General features: G+C 46.8%; 1 protein-coding gene across 1 annotated transcript in view; it reads left to right on the top strand.

Annotated features, from left to right (window-relative positions):
* arhgef37 (Rho guanine nucleotide exchange factor (GEF) 37) overlaps window positions 1-13161 on the top strand; it is a 44858-nt gene extending 31697 nt beyond the window's left edge. Inside the window, exons 12-15 of the mRNA XM_056288071.1 lie at window positions 149-277; window positions 3679-3874; window positions 6138-6307; window positions 12912-13161. Coding sequence (XP_056144046.1) covers window positions 149-277; window positions 3679-3874; window positions 6138-6307; window positions 12912-13139 — 723 coding nt within the window. The 3' untranslated portion in view covers window positions 13140-13161. The remainder of the gene's footprint in view (window positions 1-148; window positions 278-3678; window positions 3875-6137; window positions 6308-12911) is intronic.
* The last annotated feature ends 8122 nt before the right edge of the window (window positions 13162-21283 follow it).

Genomic DNA, 21283 nt, shown 5'->3' with positions numbered 1-21283 from the left:
TATAGAACAACTATTCCAAGGGTTGCCGTTGCACTGTTGCACCACCACAGTCTTTCAATAAGTGGTTTCATTTGTAAAGCAAGTAAATATTACATTTGCTAAAACTTTGCTATCCTTCCCTCCTGATCTCTCTCCCTTTTCATGTCAGCTGCCTCACAGTTCCTTGGACCCCAGAGCATTCTGGGAGTGGACGGAGTGTGCTGTGCTTGAAGGGGCAAGGAGACTGGAGACACTGTGTCAGAGTGTGGAAGGGACGTTCAATGCCCCCATTGTCCAGGTTCGCACTGTTAGAGCTGAAACAGTCCTACATTGTGGTGTTGTTGTGTTCTGTTATTGTTGTTAGGCTGGTGATTTGTTGCTTGGTGATACTGAGGTAGAAATGGAGAGTATGTGGTTGTGGAGGGCAGTTGGGGTCAGTGGCTGAAGAAAGGATGTGTGGGTATACTTCTAAGTATTTTGTGTGGGGGAAAAAGAAGACATTTAATATTTACAAGGAAACCCATCCCTTTGTTTAGGATTTTTGGTAACATTTTCTATGAAGCTTGCATCTGTAACGCCCTATAAGCATCTGTAACGCCCTATAAGTGTAGCTATAAGTCATTGTAAGATTCATTATAACCATGTATATGCCCTCACAACACCTCATAACATCCTTTATGATACATTATTTCAATTTAAAATGGATTTATGCATTATAACTATGTCATCATTGGCTTGTTTATCTGTCAAATGTTATAATGCATCATAGCCAACTTGTTTTGCTGAAGTTTTGTAGAGATGCATAATGAGACTTCAGTGCTATTTCACAGTCTTCAGCCATAGCCGTTAGTCATTGTAATACACATTATAGGAAAGTATGGGTGTTATGCTTATAGGGCGTTATAGATGCTTATAGGGCATTATAGATGCTTATAAGGCGTTATAGATGCAAGCTTCATAGAAAGTGTTACCGGATTTTCTATTTATTTCAAGTTACATCACAGACTTGGTGTAGACTGTGTGCACACATTTTGGGTTTTGTGCACACTTGTCTAGGCTGGCGAATGTGTCCGTTTTTACAGGTATGCTTACATTCTGGTCCATCCTATAACAACACACTCGATACTGTACTCACACCAAAGTACTTTAATTGAAGTGTACCCATTTGCCCTGCCTGACACAAGGGTCCTTTATTGAAAGTCTTGAAATGTGTACGCGTGTAAGAGCATTTCTCATGCTTGTTTCCATGCTCATTTTATTCATATAAAACCTTAATGAACATCAAACATCATTAGCTTAGACAACCAAGGCGTCGATAATAATGAGGTGGTGACTGCTGATCACCAAACAGTCAAAAGAACAGCTGATAAATCACCTGTCACTGGACACCTGGTAAGAATCATTTATTCAGCACAACAAGATGAACAAGAAATTTAACCTGGTACATGGTAATGATGCCTCAGAAGACAGTCACATTGGAGTAGTCTGCTGCGCCAGAGAGTCGGTCAGTATTATGAGGGGGCTAATTAGGACCAACTTGAGAACTTTACTTTTTTCTCTTATTTTTTATGGTGTTTATTCAAGTCTAGTTTATTTGTTTGTGTCCCAAATCATGTCCCTTTGATGGAAAAAGTGTATGTTATGTATGTGATAACTGAGCACATATTTAATTAAAAAAACAAAAAAACAGGGGTGTTACGGTGGCCCAGTGGTTAGCACTGTTACCTCACAACAAGAAGGTCCTGGGTTCAAACCCCAGGCCGTTCCAGGTCCTTTCTGTGTGGAGTTTGCATGTTCTCCCCGTGTCTGCATGGGTTTCCTCCAGGTGCTCCGGTTTCCTCCCACCATCAAAAAGACATGCATGTTGGGGTGTCCGGGTAGTGTAATGGTCTATTCCATTGCCTACCAACCCGGGGATTGCTGGTTCGAATCCCCATGTTACCTTGTTACTACCTCCGGCTTGGCCGGGCGTCCCTACAGACACAGTTGGCTGTGTCTGTGGGTGGGGAGCCAGATGTGGGTATGTGTCCCGGTCACTGCACTAGCGCCTCCTCTGGTCAGTCAGGGCACCTGTTCAGGGGGGAAGGGGGAATAGCATGATCCTCCCACGCGCTACGCCCCCCCTGGCACAACTCCTCACTGTCAGGTGAAAATAAGCGGCTGGTGACTGCACATGTATCGGGAGAAGCATATATGGTAGTCTGCAGCCCTCCCTGGCTTGGCAGAGAGGGTGGAGCAGCGACTGGGATAGCTCGGAAAATAGGGTAATTGGCCAAGTACAATTGAGGAGGAAAAAAAAAGGGGGGGGCAGTCATGCATGTTAGGGTAAATACTCCTGTCTGTGCCCCTGACCAAGGTAATGGAAAGAAGAACTGGAGTTGGTGCCCGGGTGCTGCAGCTGCCCACTGCTCCTATACAATAGGATGGGTTACATGCAGAGAACACTTTTCGTTGTAACCGTACAATGACAAAATAAAGTGGCTTTCATATTCACCACTCCTCTGCAGTGGGGACCTCTAACCCCTTGGCTACATTGAACATGTAACGTATGCGGAGCGTTCACCGAGCGGCTGCTGCAACACTGTTTCCACTATAATCAATGAAACTGGCTACACCAGGCGTGAGAGCGGCACGTAAGTGGTGTGTGTGCCACGCAGATCCACTCTACAAACATTAAAAAAAATTACGCGAGGTGTGCGTTGTCCTTTTACACAGAAATGGGTCATAAAGTGTCTATTTTGTTTTCAATATACTACCTACCGCTGTACAGGAAATGACTAGCTTATTGGCAGTTTGGTTTTGAGAGTTTCTATTATTACTTATTATTTCCTGTTACCTGTGTCTTGATAATGGCTTATGCGAGAGATTGAACTAGCAGACCGAATGACAGGGAAACGATAAAAGTAAATCAAAAAAGAAAAGATGAGTGATCAGTGCTTACTGACCTTAGCTCCCTGGTGACTCTGAAAACTCACTGTCTTGTTTTGTCCGTGACTCACACAACCTTATGCCATAAGGCACTCCCGGTGCAGCCAGTAAAAAAATACATCCCACGGCACATTCGCTCAGTACGTTATGTGTTCAGTGTAGCCCGAGCGTAAGAACTCTAAACCAACTTTCCACTTTAATGTGTATGACTGCTACCTGTATTTCCTGCTCGACTTCCTGTCCGATGTTTAAAGTGGGTCACGTTCCTTTAGGCCCTCAGGCAGAATTCATCAGCTGAACAATTTGCAAAACCATTCATACCAATACTTACTACACATGTGGCAGGACAAGTGTAAATACATTTCTACATGACCTGCGTTAATTTTTGTTGACAGGCCACAGTAGCTAGTACTTTAAAACGTTCAACAGCTACTTTTTCCCATCCGTCTAGTTGATTAATCTAACTTAAAATACGAACTGCAGAGTTTTGGGCCACTGTTAATGGGTCCCCATATCATAACAAAAACACAAAACATCCCAGTAGCTTCCTTGCCAAGCTGAAGCAATGAAATCAGGATGTAAACATTGTACCCTTCTAAATATAAAAAAAAAGATCAAGATTTTTTTCAAACATATTTGGATGTCATAACATTTGTCAGCATAGTCCGTGGGTCCCACTGTTAAGGTCTTTCTCAGAAGGACAGTGGTTCATATTTTTTGTTAATTTGATTCTGTTCTGATCCGTTCATACTCTGCATTTTTTTCTTTCAGCCTTTGAGCCCCTCCTCTCAGCGCCGTCTGAAGCAGCTGACCCAGAAACATGGTTCTGGAAAGATCTACCAGGTGACCAGCGCAGTGGTGGGCAGCCGGGACCTAGACCTGAGTCTCGCGCGGGGGGAGCTGGTAGCCATCATCAGCGAGACTGACAGCAAAGGAGATAAAAGGAGATGGCTTGTTGATGCAGGAGGTAAGAACCAATGACCCACTGTATTTTTTAAATTCTGCCCTCTATTCATATAAAGAAAAACTGTTGGACGTCACCTAGAAAAGCTGACTGGAGGAGAAGATGGGTGGTTGATGCAGGGCATTCAAAACCAGTGATCACTAACTTATTGCTCTAGTTGTTTTATCAAGCTTAGTTGGATAAGATATTCATGAAGGTGACAAGAGAGCAATTGAGCAGTAACGGGTTGATAAATAAATGTCTAAAGTTGAGTTTCATGGATCAGCATCAACAAAGATTACAAGACGTGCCTGGTCATATTAATATATTATGTATTATTATAACATGTAGTTTGAAATGAGATGGTTTGGATCACTTAAGCATCACTGACTAACTTGTTGGCAACATGAGCTATACTGATGCAGAAGCATTACAAATGTCTCACTGCTTTCATGCATGTGTCCAGTCGATGGGGCGTGCACTGCAGGGTGATTAAATCTAAATGACATCTGCCAAGGCGTGCAAAGCAGAGCAGGTATCATAACAGCATCAGTGAAAGCCACAGCACCAGAGAGGGGGTTGTTATTTAAGGAGCAATAGCCCTGGTTATGTGATATGTGAACAAGAAGGGTGGAATCAATCTCCTGTTCACTATCTTGTGTAGAATGACACACTTAATGCTCAAAGAGTGCAACAAATAGTTTTGAATTGCAGTGTCTCCTCACCCTTGCTGGCTCCTCTGAGTAAAGTTTTATGGCGTCACAGTGCATCCTCTATAAAGAGTAGTGTAGTGGCGCCATCTATTGGTTGATCACCAGTCACCTGCCAAATCCAGGTAACGTTTTTTCATGTGTTGGTAATCAAAGAAGGTTGAATCAGTTCATCTGGATACAACGTTTATTGACAGATACGTTTCATCACTCATCTAAGTGACCTCTTCAGTCTAAACTGACTGCAGATATCCCCACCCTAATAAACAATACAGTACAATACAGTGCCTAACGACCGAAACCAACGACCAGTTTCATATGCAAATGTGGGTGTGACCTTTAACTAGAATTTCAAAGGCCATGTGCACTTCTCACAGATGATTAGGGATTGTTGTAATCACAGCAAATGTATAACGACCGAAACCAATGACCAGTTTCATGTGCCAATATTGTTGTGCTCATTAACTACAGTTTCAATTGCCATGTGCACTATTCACAGAGTGTTGGGGAATAGTTGCAGTCACAGCATTGTAAGATGGCGACAGGTGTACTCTTAGCCCCCCCCTCGGTTCAGGGATGGTCGTTCCCTCTTAATATAGATGGCCTCTTTGATTCCCTGTAGAAGCCAGCGTTCCTCCCTATCAAGGATGTGCACATCCTCATCCCTGAAAGAGTGGCCACTGGCCTGTAGATGGGGGTAGACCACGGAGTCCTGGCCTGATGTGTTAGCTCTCCTGTGTTGTGCCATCCTCTTGGCCAGCGTCTGTTTAGTTTCCCCAATGTACAAGTTACGGCAATCCTCCTGGCACTTAACAGCGTACACTATATTGCTCTGTTTGTGCCAGGGGACCCGATCCTCAGGGTGGACCAACCTCTGGTGCAGCGTGTTTTGGGGTTTGAAAGCGACTGAGACGTGGTGTTTTGAAAATACGCGTCTCAGCTTTTCCGACACGCCCGCCACATACGGAACCACCACCGGTTTAAACTAAACAGATGCTGGCCAAGAGGATGGCACAACACAGGAGAGCTAACATGTCAGGCCAGGACTCCGCAGTCTGCAACCATCTACAGGCCAGTGGCCACTCTTTCAGGGATGAGGATGTGCACTTCCTTGGTAGGGAGGAATGATGGTTTGAACGGGGAGTCAAAGAGGCCATCTACGTTAAGAGGGAAAGACCATCCCTGAACTGGGGGTGGGGGGGGGGGGGCTAAGAGTACATCTGTCGCCATCTTACAATGCTGTGATTGCAACTATTCCCCATTCCTCTGTGAATAGTACACATGGGTTTTGAAATTCTAGTTAAAGGTCACACCCATATTTGCATATGAAACTGGTCGTTGGTTTCGGTCATTAGGCACTGTATTTTATATAAGGATGAGGATACCTGCAGTCAGTTTAGACTGAAGATGTCCATTGAAAACAATATCATAGTTTAAGGTCCCTGAGAGAAAAATGCAAAAACAAGTGACAAATATAATGTGTTTTGATTAAATGATATGTTGCTTACCACACACCACACCGATACGATTTAAATGTCCTAATCACCACATTTTCTGCATCTCTTCCTTGTGTCTAGGTCCAAGAGGTTATGTCCCTTCCTCTAAACTGGTTCGCTATCACCAGGCAACCGAGGACCCGCCCCCTTCACCTCACCAGTTCCTGCCAGTGGGCGGTGCTGGGCTCAGAAGACACTCATACACCCCCGAAAGCAAATCGATGCCAACCATGAGCCTGCCCTGCTTCCAGGTCAATGACAAATCAATACATGGGAATGAGTTGCATGGGCCGCGGAAATCAAACGAGCAAGACTTTATGTTTTCACCCTTCAAAAGTAGATTTTTACATACATGATTAGATTTGGTATATAGATTTTCCATACCAGTGGGATGGGTTCAGACAGCAGGTCGGGCGCAAGTGGGGTGACCGTCCTTCAGTGAGAAGGCTTTGGTGCACAGCTACCTGTGGTGGCATTAGGTTGAGCTGGTGTCCTACTTTACGTTGCACTGCACAGCATTTTAACCCTTTGTCCCACATATTGAGACCGTGTAACACATTTTAAATCAAAGTATAATAACGGGCGGCCAGGTGGCATGGCGGTCTATTCCGTTGCCTACCAACATGGGGCTCGCCGGTTCGAATCCCCATGTTATCTCTGGCTTGGTCAGGCATCCCTACAGACACAATTGGCCGTGTCTGCGGGTGGGAAGTCGGATGTGGGTATGTGTCCTGGTCGCTGCACTAGCGCCTCCTCTGGTTGGTCGGGGTGCCTGTTTAGGGGGAGGGGGAACTGGAGGGAATAGTGTGATCCTCCCACGTGCTACATCCCCCCTGGTGAAACTCCTCACTGTCCGGTGAAAAGAAGCGGCTGGCGAATCCACATGTATCTGAGTAGGCATGTGGTAGTCTGCAGCCCTCCCCGGATCGGCAGAGGGGGTGGAGCAGCGACCAGGACGGCTCGTAAGAGTGGGGTAGTTGGCCAGATTCAATGGAGGGGGGCGGTGGACCTCATACATCTCTTTCACGTCGTCCTGTAAAATATTACTGTTTGCCCTGTGTTTGAACTGTTTGCATCTGGTCACCCTAGTTGGCACACGTCCTTTTGAAGTGCAAGACTATAAAACCCTTTTCTATAGCGGTCCCTGCACACCAGCTTCTCTGTGGTGGCAGGCAAGCAAAAAGAAAAAAAACTTCCTATGCAGACCAACGGGCTCACATCAAGGAGGCCTATGAATAATCCACTAACAGCTATTTGTCAATTTGTTGCCATGTAGATTGCAAAATCAAACAAATTCTGTCAGTATTGTTAGCACATGTCTTCTTAACTAATGATACAATTATGCCCCCCCAAACTTGTGGACATGCTCATATTTTTAAATATAAGCATATGGTCAAATGTTTAGGTTTTTTTTACCCAAGGGGTTTAAATCCAGCTTGAGAGTAAATGGGTTTAAGCTGATTTCACACAGGCACGTCACTATACGCACCGTGCTCTGCTTGGGAAGGCTGTTTTTACTCTACGGTAGGGAGCAAATCTTTACATGGTGCAGGCAGATAATCTTTGCTGGGGAAAACTATGCCAGGTTGCTATGAAATGTAAATAAATCAGTTATATTTACACACCACTAACATTTATCTTTACTGATTAAAAATTAAAATTACAGCTGTAACTCACCTTTTCATACATTTCCATCTTGCTGGTTTTTGTTAATAAACAACTACTACAGCAAGCATCCCAATGTTTGAAGAAAAAAAATCAGAATTATGTTTATTGGCCATGTAGGTTTGCACATACATGGGATTTGACTTTGTGGCTCTCTCAGTGTACTTAACATAGAATAACAACACTACAACACAACAGTCTTCAGATATATACACAAGGATTGACTTCTACAGGTGAAATAAGAGGTGATAAGGTGCAATGGTGCAGAGAATATATCAGAGATGCTGAAATAGATGTTAGCAGGTTACTTACATACTACATGCCTGAGGTAGATGGACATGACAGGGCATACCAGTATACAAACAATTTACAGTACAGTATATACCAAATGGTTGGATTTATTGACAGTGTTAAGTGTTAATTTGAATGACAGCCCGTGGAAAGAAACTGTTTTTATATCTGGTTGTTTTGGGATACAGTGCTCTGTAGCGCCTACCAGAGGGGAGGAGTTGGAACAGGTTGTGACCAGGGTGTGATGGGTCTGCAGTGATGTTGCCTGCCCATTTCCTGAGTCTGGAGCTGTATAAGTCCTGAAGGGAGGACAGGTTGGCACCAAGGATTTTCTCTGCAGCCCTAACTGTCCGTTGTAGTCTGTCCCTGTCTTGTTTGGTGGCCGATCCAAATCAGACAGTGATGGATGTGCAGAGGACAGACTGAATTATTGCAGTGTAGAACTGAATCAGCAGTTGCTGAGGCAGGTTGAATTTCTTGAGCTGGCGGAGAAAGTACATCCTCTGCTGGGCCTTTTTGATGATTGTGTCTATGTTGGATGCCCACCTTAGGTCCTGGGAGTTTGTGGAACCCAGAAATCTGTAGGTTTTCACCATAGACAAATAAATAACAATAGAAATAACAACAGGATCCCCTTCTGTTAGCGGTCAAACCGTGTACTTTATTTATTTTATTTTTTTGATTTGTCCCCCTTTTTCTCCCAATTGTATCTGACCAATTACCCCACTCTTCTGAGCTGTCCCGGTCACCGATCTACCCCCTCTGCCGATCCGGGGAGGGCTGCAGACTACCACATGCCTCCTCCGATACATGTGGAGTCGCCAGCCGCTTCTTTTCACCTGACAGTGAGGAGTTGCGCCAGGGGGACATTACACGAGGGAGGATCATGCTATTCCCCACAGTTCCCCCTCCCCGCTGAAAAGGCGCCCTGACCAACCAGAGGAGGCGCTACTGCAGCAACCAGGACACACACCCACATCCGGCTTCCCACCCGCAGACACGGCCAATTATGTCTGTAAGGAACGCCTGACCAAGCCGGAGGTAACACAGGGATTCAAACTGGCGATCCCCATTCCCGTGTTGGTAGGCAATGGAATAGACCGCTACGCCACCCAGACGCCCGTTATTATTATTTTCTTATCTATTCATTTTATCCTTGTACGACTGTTGGAATTGTTCATTTGGATTGGAGGACGTAATGGACGGGTTGGTGTGATGCTGGTTTCAGCTTCCTGTTTTCTATTTCTGTTAACTAGCATCATGTTTCAAAGTCTGTATACCCGCATACTGCATCATTTGACTATTTCATCCTTTAAATTGTAATTTCTTTATTCCCAAAGACACAAGCCCAACCCTCAGTGTGTGTGTGTGTGTGTGTTTGTGTGTGAGATCTGTGTCCAACACTTGAATGATTGATTTCATAGCTCTCCACCTCACACATTAATCAATCACTCTCTTGGTTGCACATACACACAGTCGTATCCAAGTGAGTGAGTGAGTGAGTGAGTGAGTGAGTGAGTGACGGAGAGAGCAGGAGTCCTTGAGAATGCATATGAGAGAGATACGGTGGATATAAAAGTCTACACAGCCCTGCTGAAATGGCAGATTTTTGTGATGTAAAAATAAACCAAGATAAATCATGCCAGGACTTTGTTGAAAACCTATACATATAAAATGAAAAGCAATCAGAAACTTTTTAGGGAAAAATAAAATGAAAAAAACATACAATAATCTTCTTTCATAACTGTGTACACCCCTGAACTAATACTTTGTTGAAGTGCCTTTTGATTTTATTACAGCACGCAGTAAGTTTTGGGTAAGAGTCTATCAGCTTGGTACATCTTGACTTGGCAATATTTTCCCACTTTTCCTTGTGGGAAGATCATTCTAGATCCATCAAATTGCGAGAGCATCTCCTGTGCACAGCCCTCTCCAGGTCACCCAACAGATGTTCAGTTGGATTCAGGTTTGGGCTCTGGCCGGACCATTCTAAAACCTTGATCCTCGTTTGACGAAGCCATTCCTTTGTTGATTTGGATGTATGCTTTGGGTCATTGTCATGCTGAAAGGTGAAATGCCTCTTCATCTTCTGCTTCCAGCAGATGCCTGAAGGTTTTGTATCAGAATCGACTGGTATTTAGAGCTATTCCTGATTCCCTCCACCTTGACCCTTGCCCCATTTCCAGCTGAAGGAAAGCAGCCGCAAAGCATGATGCTGCCACCACCATGGGTGTGGTGTTCTTTTGGTGATGTGGTGTGCTGTTTTTGTGCCAAACATACCTTTTGGATTATGGCCAAAAAGTTCAACCTTGGTCTCATCAGACCGTAACACATTTTCCCACATGATTTTGGGAGACTGGATGTTTGTTATTGCAAAATCAAGTTGGGCATGGGTTTTTTTTTTTTTTTTTTTTTTTTTGTGAAAAGGCTTCCATCTTGCCACCCTACCCCTTAGCCCAGACATGATTTTGATTGGTCTGATTTTGTCCATGTAACTTGCGTCGGAAGTAACTTGCTGAGCTGTGGCCAGCATGGGGCAGTAACCCTGCTGACAGGGTTGATGGAGGCGCTGAAAGGCATAGACACCTCAGCACTTTCATTCATTCATTATCCAACCGCTTATCCTTACTCAGGGTTGCGGGGATGCTGGAGCCTATCCCAGCAGTCATTGGGCGCCAGGAGGGAAGACACCCTGGACAGGCCGCCAGGCCATCACACGGCCACACACACACACACACACAGGGACAATTAAGTACAGCCGAGTCACCTGACCTACATGTCTGTGGACTCCGCCCACCAGCCGGAGCGTGTAGTGGTCCAGTGCGTCCAGATGCATCCTCTCAAGAGTTGGTGTGCGCGTACCTTTCGCCGAAGCCACTTCACTTATTTTTATAACACGCACGGTGCGATTACATCATCAACTCACGCTTTAATCCACTCTTTAACAGGAACACACACATGGTGTACAGCCATGATAGAATGTGAATTATGTTAACCATTCTTGTGTTTAGTCACCACAGCTTCTTTTTTACGTCACAAAACCCTGCTGTTTTAACAAGGGTGTGTAGACTTTGTATATCCTCTGTGTGTGTGTGTGTGTGTGTGTGTGTGTGTGTGTGTGTGTGTGTGTGTGTGTGTGTGTTAGGTTTAATGGATGCACAGTAATTAGCTGTTAACCTTGTCGGGGGGGTACTGTCCTGGTGTCATGAGTTAATTTATGCCACACAGCTCTGAAGGCGAAAGCATAAATTGCAAGGCAAACGACTAACGCGAGAGGGAGCGGAGTGTCAATGCTCATGAATGTGGGGGAGTGACGACATGTGTCTTGAGAGAGAGGGCCCGTGTAACAGCGTGAGTGAGTGTACGCATGTGCGAACAAGGATGAGAACATGACATTGTGAATGTTTGAATGTGTACGTTTGTGGAAAATGAGAACGCTCTTGAGCTTACAGGATTTGTGTGTGTGTGTGTGCGCGTGTGTGTGTGCACATCCATCCATCTTGCCTGTAAAAGTGATTATTCCAGTGACCTTAGAGAGGTAGTTTTTCATGCAGACCTTCAACACGCCTGTCACCTGTGACCCTGCTTCTGCTCATAGAAAGGACTGATTCATTTATCATGACTGCATGTGACATTCAATCACAAATGCTCACACACACAAACTCTCTCTCTCTCTTGCATCCTCATTTTATGTTTTTTATCATCTCCTCTGCATGACCTAAGTCTGTTTCCCTCTACATTAAGTGGATCCTGTTGATCCACATACCTACCCAGCAGTCCGTCTGGCTAGCTGTCCCTCTGCCAAATTGTCCATTCACCCATCAGGTTTTCTGTCTGTCTGTTTTGTGCTCTCTCTGGGGCAGCACGGTGGCACAGTGGTTTGCGTGGTCGCCTCACATTAAGAAGGTCCTGGGTTCGAGCCCCGGGGTAGTCCAACCTTAGGGGTTGTCCCAGGTTGTCCTCGGTGTGGCGTTAGCATGTTCTCCGTGTCTGTGCAGGTTTCCTCCGGGTGCTCCAATTTCCTTCCACAGTCATGTAGGTCAGGTGAACCGGCCGTACTAGATTGTCCCTAGGTGTGAATGTGTGGGCCCTATGATAGACTGGCGGCCTGTCCAGGGTGTCTCCCCGCCTGCCACCCAATGACTGCTGGGATAGGCTCCAGCATCCCCGCGACCCTGAGTAAGGATAAGCGGTTTGGATGATGGGTGGATGAATGAATTAATGTTTTGTGCTGTCTCTGTCTTTCTCTCTCTCTCCCGCATTCGGGACGTTTTCATGAACATATGACACTACTCTGAGGTACTTGTTAGCTGTTTAGTAAGAAGAAGTCTTACCACTCTCGAAAAAGAAAACAAACTATCACTGTAGCCTTGATGCAGAGCCCTGAATCACTTCTTAGCCATTAGCAGTAGCCCCTTTTTTCATGTCCATGCAACAAAATGCTAATTATATGCTAACAGACGAGTGTCAGGGCAAAGCTAATGTCATGGCTCTAGAGGCCTCAGCTCGGAGGTGACTTGAGATGAGGGAATTTGTTAATGACACTGACCAGTAGGCTAAATACAGTTATTAGCACTTCACGGGCACTCCATCATATTAATACACAGCTGCACTCATTAGGAAAGTGTGTGTGTGTGCGTGTTTGTGCTCCTCTGTGTGCTTTTGTTGTGATGAGATGCAGAATGTCAAGAGGAAGCCAGTCCACTTGACCTTTTCAAAGTGTATTATGATAGTGTGTGTGTGTGTGTGTGTGTGTGTGCGTGTGCATGAGCACATGTACGTGCAAGCACACAACATTTGCCTCCGTAACCCAGAATTCACCATTATTGACTTGTTACCTCTCAACCCCACTCCACACCCTTACTCCCCCCTCTCCTCCACCTCCCTTCTCTCCGCCAGGTCTTTGCAGGCTACGACTTTGCTGCAAGGGGCAACCACGAGGTGTCGCTGCAGGCAGGTGACCCAGTGAGGGTCTTGGAGCCCCATGACAAGCGGGGGAATCCGGAGTGGAGCTTGGTGGAGACCCACAGAGGGCAGAGGGGCTACGTTCCCTCTAATTACCTGGCCATTGTGCCCGCCACATCCACGAGCCCAGGGCCATCCACCGCCTACTCATCTCACCGCTAGGAAGCAAGGCACCAAGGAGGGCAGGGAGGAAAGGGATGGATGGTGGGCAGGGGGAGAGGGGGCAAGGGTGGCATAAAAACATGTGCAAAAAAAAAAGTTACTCTTGACTGTGAGCCACCCACATAAAACCAGACAATGAAATGACTTTTTTTTTTCTTTTTTTTTATCCGAGCATGCTTTTTTGGTGGAACAAGATGGTTTCCAACTCTGCTGCTAATTCCCATAATGCAACTAGCCTCACTTTATTGGCCACTGTGACAGGATTGTGACAACTAGCTCCTTGGGGATCTTTATTTTCCCATGTTTCTTATTTACCTGTATGCATGTTTAACACCTAAAAAGGAAACTTTACAGATAGTTGACATGCATTTTTAAGCCCACAACGCAGGTTACATCCTCAAGGGCTTTCTTTATCAGAATCGTGAGCACGTCGGTGCCACCGACGGTACTCTGCTGTCCCTCACATGGTGACTGCCGCTGCATCGTAGCACCACTGTCGAGGTAAAGAACGCCCCCTTAAGGTGCAACTGTTGTAATAAGAGAAGCTGCATTTAAAGATGCTACCGTTACCCCCCACCCCCGGGGTTGTAAAACTACTGTCCTCTCGCCCTTAGAAATCACCAGTTATTAAACCACAAAAGCTAGCAGTGTAATGTAAAGACCATCACTCCGATTTATTAACAACGTGCTTGTGTTAGCCTGGTGATGTTTTGCGGCCCATTTTCCAGTCAGTGTTGCTTTGCGCTTCTTGGTATGATACAATATTTTCAGGCGGCACCGTAGCTTCACCCACGGTAGAAAAGATCAGAAGCCAGTTTCAAAGTCGCTTAACACGTATTTCATGATCATAAGCTTGAAAGCACAGAGAGGATGATGGTGGGTGTGTGTGTGTGCCTAAGTTCTTATGTATGTATTTAAGTGCATAATGTACACAGCATGTTTATGCAGCTGTTAGAAATGAATGTGTGTTTCATGTGTGAAGGAGCTGGAGAGATTTGGTTGTGTAAAGTGGTGCTCCCATCTATACCTTTCTCCCCCGGTACTGTAAAGTGTGTGTGCGTGTGTGCACAAGTGATTTTTTTAGACTATTTATTGTCACTCAGAGGAAGGTTCAGTGCTTTATCAAGACTGACAGTCACCTGTCAAATCCATCATCTTGGAGTTTTCCATATAAAAAATAAAATAAAATATAGAAAGAAACAGATCAAGAGGTAGAAAAGTAAAAGTGAGAAGAAAAAAATGGAAAGACAGAAGAGGAGAAGAAATATAGGGAGGGAAGCTGAAGGTAAGGTCCCTCTCACTTTCTCGCCGTCTCTCCTTCTTTCTCACTTTGTCTCCCTCTCCGTGTGCATCCAAAGCAGTAAACTTCACAATTTAGCATATCTCCCTCTGCAATTGTTAATGTGATGCAGCGTCCCCTCCTGCTGGCCCTTGCTGTGACAGTGAGGGAGGATGCAGAGCAGAGTGCTGCGGAGGCAGTGAATCTCAACTAGTGACATTAGACAGGGTTTCCAAAGCTGCTCTGAGCTCCCCTCCTCAGCCGGAGCTTTGCTGTTCCCATTGTGCTGAATGTCAACACTGAGCTGAGGGAGGGAGCGATGTGTGTGTGTGTGGGGGGGGTCGCCTGTGTGGACTCTTGTATTTCTACCCATGTGAGAACAAAGAATGGATGAAGGACTTTTTTTTTTTGTAAAGGGGACATTTTCCTGACTGTTTATTCCAGATGGCGGTATGTTGGTATTCGTGTAAAACTGATCATCTCCAGTGACCACTGAAGGGGGATTGGATTCGTGCAGCAGCAGAAAGGTAAATAGAAAAGGGTAAAAATACAGATGAACATTGGATTAAAAACAAACGTCAAGTAAGGTCCAAAATGAAGCTCCTGCGCCGGTCTAAAGTAGTAACGTCACATGTGAAGGGTGTGCAAACATTGCAGCAGAACCTGCCGACATCGAAAATTTACACTACAGACTTGTCTTATTCTGTGTCACCGCTAGAGGGGGTAAGACGCCTGCGTTTGCCGCAGTGTGCGTGGCGGCGATAGAGGAGCACGCATACTCCTGTACTAAGCTATATAATTGGGTTGTGCGCGTGAGAGAGGACCCGGTCGTGTTGTCGGTGCTGTCGTTACATGATCTTGTACATATTAACGCTGTTAAAAGTGAACTGTATTGTGATTTTGACTCGGCGTCAGCTGTCAGTCACGTCGACCTGTGCTGCTTCAGCGCGTGTAACCCTACTGTTAACGTTTCTACATCATGTACAGCGTCTGTGTTGTAATTTATTGCTATTAAAGCGCGTTCAGCTTCTTCTTCTTCTTTTTCTACTTGAGGCCGCGGGGCTCAACGTACCCACGATGACTCTTGAAGTCTTTGAAGTGTTGCCAAAGATATGAACGCACGCCTACATGAACACAGACACATATAGTACATGACCCACCCCCCACCCTCCTTTCCCTGCCCGCCCCCTCTCTCGTCCGCACCACACAGGGCTGCTGCTGGAGAGGCTCTGCAGTGCAGTGCAGCAGTTCAGCCGGAGCAGAGCAGACTCGACTCTGTTTCTTCTCTTTTGTGACTTCAGTAAAGTGAAACGGAAGCTCAGAAACTGGTTCCTTGTTTCCTTTTTTTATGTCTCTTTCAGACCAGCGCACAGATAAATACTTTTTTTTAAATAAAATGTGGATGAACAACTTCCTCAAACAAATCTATGCTCTTCAGAAACTGTACCATGAATTCGCATTGTGGAGATCTGACAGATTTGGTAAAATGAAGAAGCCGATAAACTTGAGTTTTGAATGGACTCTGCCTTCTGCACTTCATAGTATGACAGGCTGATAAAAAATAATGACCCCCCCCCAACCGACAGTCATAATGTAGGAACTGCTCATGTTGTAACGTTAACGGGCAGCACAGGGTGTGACGACAACAAACACCTAACACTTCGGATTTATTCAAGTCAATTCTTCATTTAGCCTTTCCTTTTTTGCTCTGTAACAGCTATTAAACTAAAAACAGTAAACGTATACTATGATTTTTTACTGTACAAAAAATTCTCATGAAATGTAATTCGTTACATTCCATCACTGCTATAGGAGTACATGTACCCATAGTGCATCATATCAGTATTTTTTATATCAAAATGCCACGATATATCATATGTATTAGGCTATATCGCTGTGTTTTGTCATGAATCTGTGTAGTCATACGTCATGAATCAGTCCTCACCTCTCGCGTTAAAGATGTGAACAGTTTCTTCCTGTCCGCCAAAGTTCTTGTTTGACCATCGGTTTGCAGGGTCCAGTGGGCACTGCACTGGGGTCTGATCTGGAGCAGTGCTCCAGCAGCGTTCACAGAGGCACCTGGCCAAAAGAGACCCCCCCACACACACACACACACATGAATGAATGAATAAATAAATTATGAATAAATACACGAAATACAGTTTCCCTCCTCCAGGTCTTGTGTCAACATGTGCGTCAGTTTGAACGTGAACTCCGCACCGCTGGGCGTGTCTTTTGGTGCAGTAATGCTCGAGTTTGTGGTTCCTGTCAGGAGCGGTTTGATAGAGAGGAGCGGCCCCGCGGCGGCTCATTCCCTTCCAATGACTGGGAGTGTGTATTAATACACACTTAATAATGCACACTTATTACTTATTGATACATTGGCAGGCAAACGCGTGTTCGCATTAATTTCTTTTACTTGTGTGATTGCGCATACATGTACACGTGTGCGGGCATGTACAGGGATGTGCAAGTGTGCACACTCTTGTATGTGCGTGCGTGCGTCTAAATACACGCATCTATGTCTTTTCCTGTGTGTAGGTGTGTACACGCAAGCAAGCCCGCGAGATAGAGATCGCCAGCAGTTTCAACTGAGCAAATCTTGGGCTATAAATACCTTGTCCTCTGCAGGGCCGCTGCTGGTCATTTGGGCGCCCTAAGCGTAAGGTGCCCCCCCCCTCCAAAAATAAACACACAGAGAGCAAATGTTGGTATGAATATGTAAATCAAACAATTATTTATGCATATTATTATTATTAAAACCTGAAAACTTCACATTTTACATTTACATTCATACAGAAAATGAAAATATGATTAATAGGCTACACCATAACCACGACCTTAAACTCCATCTAAATAAAATGCAATCATGACAGATCAAGTTAAAAGGTATACAAACCTATATAAAAATTGTTATGAAAGGACGTTTCAATTGTCTTCCAAAATACTACTACTATAAAAAAAAATCAGAAACAAACCAAATGTGCAGTTGCATTCAGCAACAACTATGTACACAGATAAACAGCTCTGGTAGAGCAGCAACTTCTGTAGCAACGCACTCTTTTGTGCAACTCTATTACTATAACTACTGCCAGGCTTGGGGAGTAACGGAATACAGTATTGGCGTTACATAATCCAAATAAATAAATGCAACTGTAACTGATTATTTTCTTGCCCGTGCGGGATTCGATACAGGGTGTACTGCACCACAAGGCGACATCACTAACCGCTCGGCTAAAAGACAAGCGTCGTTAACTAGGGGCTAACGTGTCTTATTAGTAGTTTACAGTCGTCACCCTCCCCGGAAGCGCGCCCTCGCGCTTTGTTATTCCCGCGCTCCGAAGAGACTTCTGAGGATCTGCACACTTCCGGATCCCACCACTGCCACCAATGTAACCGGTTATTTTCTTGCCCGGTGTGGGATTCGATACGGGGTGTATTGCACCACAAGGCGACATCACTAACCGCTCGGCTAAAGGGTCAGACCCGTTAGCTAGGGGCTAACGTGTCTTATTAGGAGTTTACACAACTGTATTTCAATACAATTATGGGAAAAAATATGATTAGATAACCGATACAATTTTTAGAAACGGGGATTATTTTTCAGGATCACATTTTAAAAATAACATAAATAAATGTTTTTCCGGGCGTCCGGGTAGCGTAGCGGTCTATTCCATTGCCTACCAACACGGCGATCGTCGATTCGAATCCCCGCGTTACCGCCGGCTTTGTCGGGCGTCCTTACAGACACATTTGGCCGTGTCTGCGGGTGGGACGGCGGATGTGGGTAAGCCAATGTTACCGTACAGTCTCACAGGCACAGAACTGTCAAACTGGTTGCCTAACTGCGTTAGATGGGTGATGATAACGCTGGCTAACGTTGTACTTGGATACGATTTCACTTAGCTATGATCGATTTAGCTCGCTATGATACGAACGATTAATGATTCATAGCGTTAACGTTAGTTAGGCAACGTTCATGCTGTGGTGACCCACATCTATATAACTAGAGACATTCACCTAAGAGGACTGTGTACCTTTAAGGGAAGAGGCGAGGGGTCAGATAATGCACTTCCGCGTCCGGTTCACAGTTCAGTGTCGTTGTCGAATGTATGACATGCAAAGTTGGAGCTAGTAAACCACCTCGACTACGTCTACTCTCACGTCTCCTGTCTCGTTGTTTTCTAACTCCACATTGGTGACCCCGACGTGATCGAACTACTAATACGAGTATGTCTGACAACGAAGACGCCGGTGCTAACAACATGGCTGTTGCTAACGCTAGCATTTACACCGCTACTGTGAAGCTACCCGACTTTTGGCAGCATAATCCACGGCCGTGGTTTCAACATGTGGAAGCCCAGTTCCAGCTGAGAGGGATAACGCAGGATGCAACGCAGTACTTCCACGTAGTGGCGGCGTTAGACGCATCGACAACGGCGCGAGCAATGACACTGCTGGAAGCTCCGCCAGCTGCTGGCAAGTACGATGCTATAAAGACATTCCTCCTGAAGCTATTTGAGCTGTCGGAGCTGGAGAAGGCAGACCGTTTACTGTCCCCGAATGGCCTCGGCGACGGCAAACCGTCTGAGTTAATGGAAAAATTGCTGTCTGTGCTGGGATCGGCTGATCCGGCCTTTCTTTTCACACACATTTTTCTGAGGCAGCTCCCCGCACCTGTACGCACAGCACTGGCCAGTTCTCCTCTCGCCGCCTCCAAGGACTACCGTTCTCTGGCTGCTGAAGCAGACAGGGTTTTCCTGGCCAACCGGCAACAGTTTGTGCATGCCCTGCTACCCCACCAGACCGCCCCACCACCACCTGTGTACGACTATATGGACACCGCGGCTGCGGTGACAGCCCGCCGCCAAACTGACGACGGGCTCTGTTATTACCATGCCAGGTTTGGAGCAAAAGCAAAACAGTGTCGCAAACCCTGCAGTTACAGGGTTCAGGGAAACGCCAAGGCCGGCGCTCGTTAACGGCTATGGGCGCCGGCCGTGACTGCAAGCTGTTGTTCATCAGAGACTCCTTGTCGGGCCGGCGGCTGCTGGTTGACTCTGGCGCTCAACGCAGCATACTACCAGCACAAGCTGTGGACACGATGACCGACAGTCACGGCCCCCAGATGGACGCCGCCAACGGCACGTCCATTCGGACGTACGGTATCAGACATGTGGACGTGTGTTTTGGCGGCCGACGTTTCGGCTGGGACTTTGTGATGGCTGCTGTATCCACCCCGCTCCTAGGTGCGGATTTCCTCTGTGCTTTCAACCTGCTGGTGGATGTTAAAAACTATCGCGTGATTGATGCCGTCTCTTTTGCGTCATACCCCTGCACGCTTGGGGGGGCTGGAGCGCTGTGCCTCGCTAACACACTCTCCACCGGGGATCCATACCAACGCCTGCTCGCAAATTTCCCCGAGCTCACCACACCCACCTTCTCCTCGGCGGTGGCCAAGCACGGCGTGGAACATCATATCACCACAGTGGGCCCCCCAGTTTACGCCCGGGCCCGACGCCTCGACTCGGCCAAGCTCGCAATAGCCAGGGAGGAGTTTTCGACTATGGAGCGCCTCGGCATTGTCCGCCGTTCTGACAGCCCGTGGGCTTCCCCTCTTCACATGGTTACTAAGGCCGACGGGGGTTGGCGCCCGTGCGGGGACTACCGTCGCCTAAACAATGCCACGACCCCCGACCGGTACCCCATACCGCACATACAAGATTTCTCTACCCACCTGGCGGGCGCTGCCATCTATCCCAAAATCGACTTAGTGCGGGGGTATCACTAAGTGCCGGTCCACCCACTGGATGTCCCAAAAACGGCTGTCATCACACCCTTTGGGCTCTTTGAGTTCTTACGTATGCCTTTCGGCCTTAAAGGGGCGGCGCAGACGTTTCAGCGCCTTATGGATTCTGTGCTCCGCGACATGCCATTTTTGTTTGTGTAATTAGACGACATCCTCGTGGCCAGCGCGTCGGCGGAGGAACACATGACGCACCTCAGACAGCTGTTCGACAGGCTCAGCGAACACGGCCTCATCATCAACCCAGCTAAGTGTCAGTTCGGGGAGTCGTCCATCACCTTCCTCGGGCACCACATCACTCCACAGGGGGCCGTTCCCCTCCCTGCCAGGGTTGAGGCTGTCACCATGTTCCCCCGCCCCCGCACTGTACAGTCGCTGCAGGAATTCCTGGGCATGGTGAACTTTTATAACCGTTTCCTGCCCCGTGCCGCCCACATCATGCGTCCCCTGTATGAGGCCCTGCGGGGTAAGAAGTCTAAGGATGAGCTGGACTGGTCTTCGGGGATGGACGAGGCTTTTGTGGCCGCCAAGACCGCGCTGGCCAACGCTGCGCTGCTAGCTCACCCGTCGCCTGCCGCCCCCATAGCCCTTACAACGGATGCCTCCGACTACGCCGTGGGGGCCGTGTGTGAGCAGTGGGTGGGGTGGGGGGGGGGCTGGCAGCCGCTGGCGTTCTTCAGTAAACAACTTCGTGAGAGCGAGCGCAAATACAGCACCTTTGATAGGTAACTACTGGGTCTCTTCCTCGTTTAGGTTCCTATTGGAGGGCCGACAGTTCACCGCTTTCGTGGACCACAAACCGCTGACGTTCTGTATGGCCAAAACCTCAGAACCGTGGTCTGGGCGTCAGCAGCGCCATCTCGCGGCGGTTTCCGAGTTTACCACGGACATACAACACGTGTCGGGCAAGGATAACTTCGTCGCCGACTGCCTTTCACGGGCGGTTGTTAACGCCGTTCACTTGGGACTCGACTACGCCGCTATGGCAGCGGACCAAGCCAAGGACGCGACCGTTCAAGACTACCGGTCGACCCCTACGGCGCTACGGCTGGAGGACGT

The sequence above is a fragment of the Lampris incognitus genome, chromosome 1 (assembly GCF_029633865.1).
Source record: "Lampris incognitus isolate fLamInc1 chromosome 1, fLamInc1.hap2, whole genome shotgun sequence".
In the NCBI taxonomy this organism is placed as follows: domain Eukaryota; kingdom Metazoa; phylum Chordata; class Actinopteri; order Lampriformes; family Lampridae; genus Lampris; species Lampris incognitus.
Note: the sequence above shows the minus strand (reverse complement) of the source record. Positions and strands in the feature narration are given on the sequence as shown.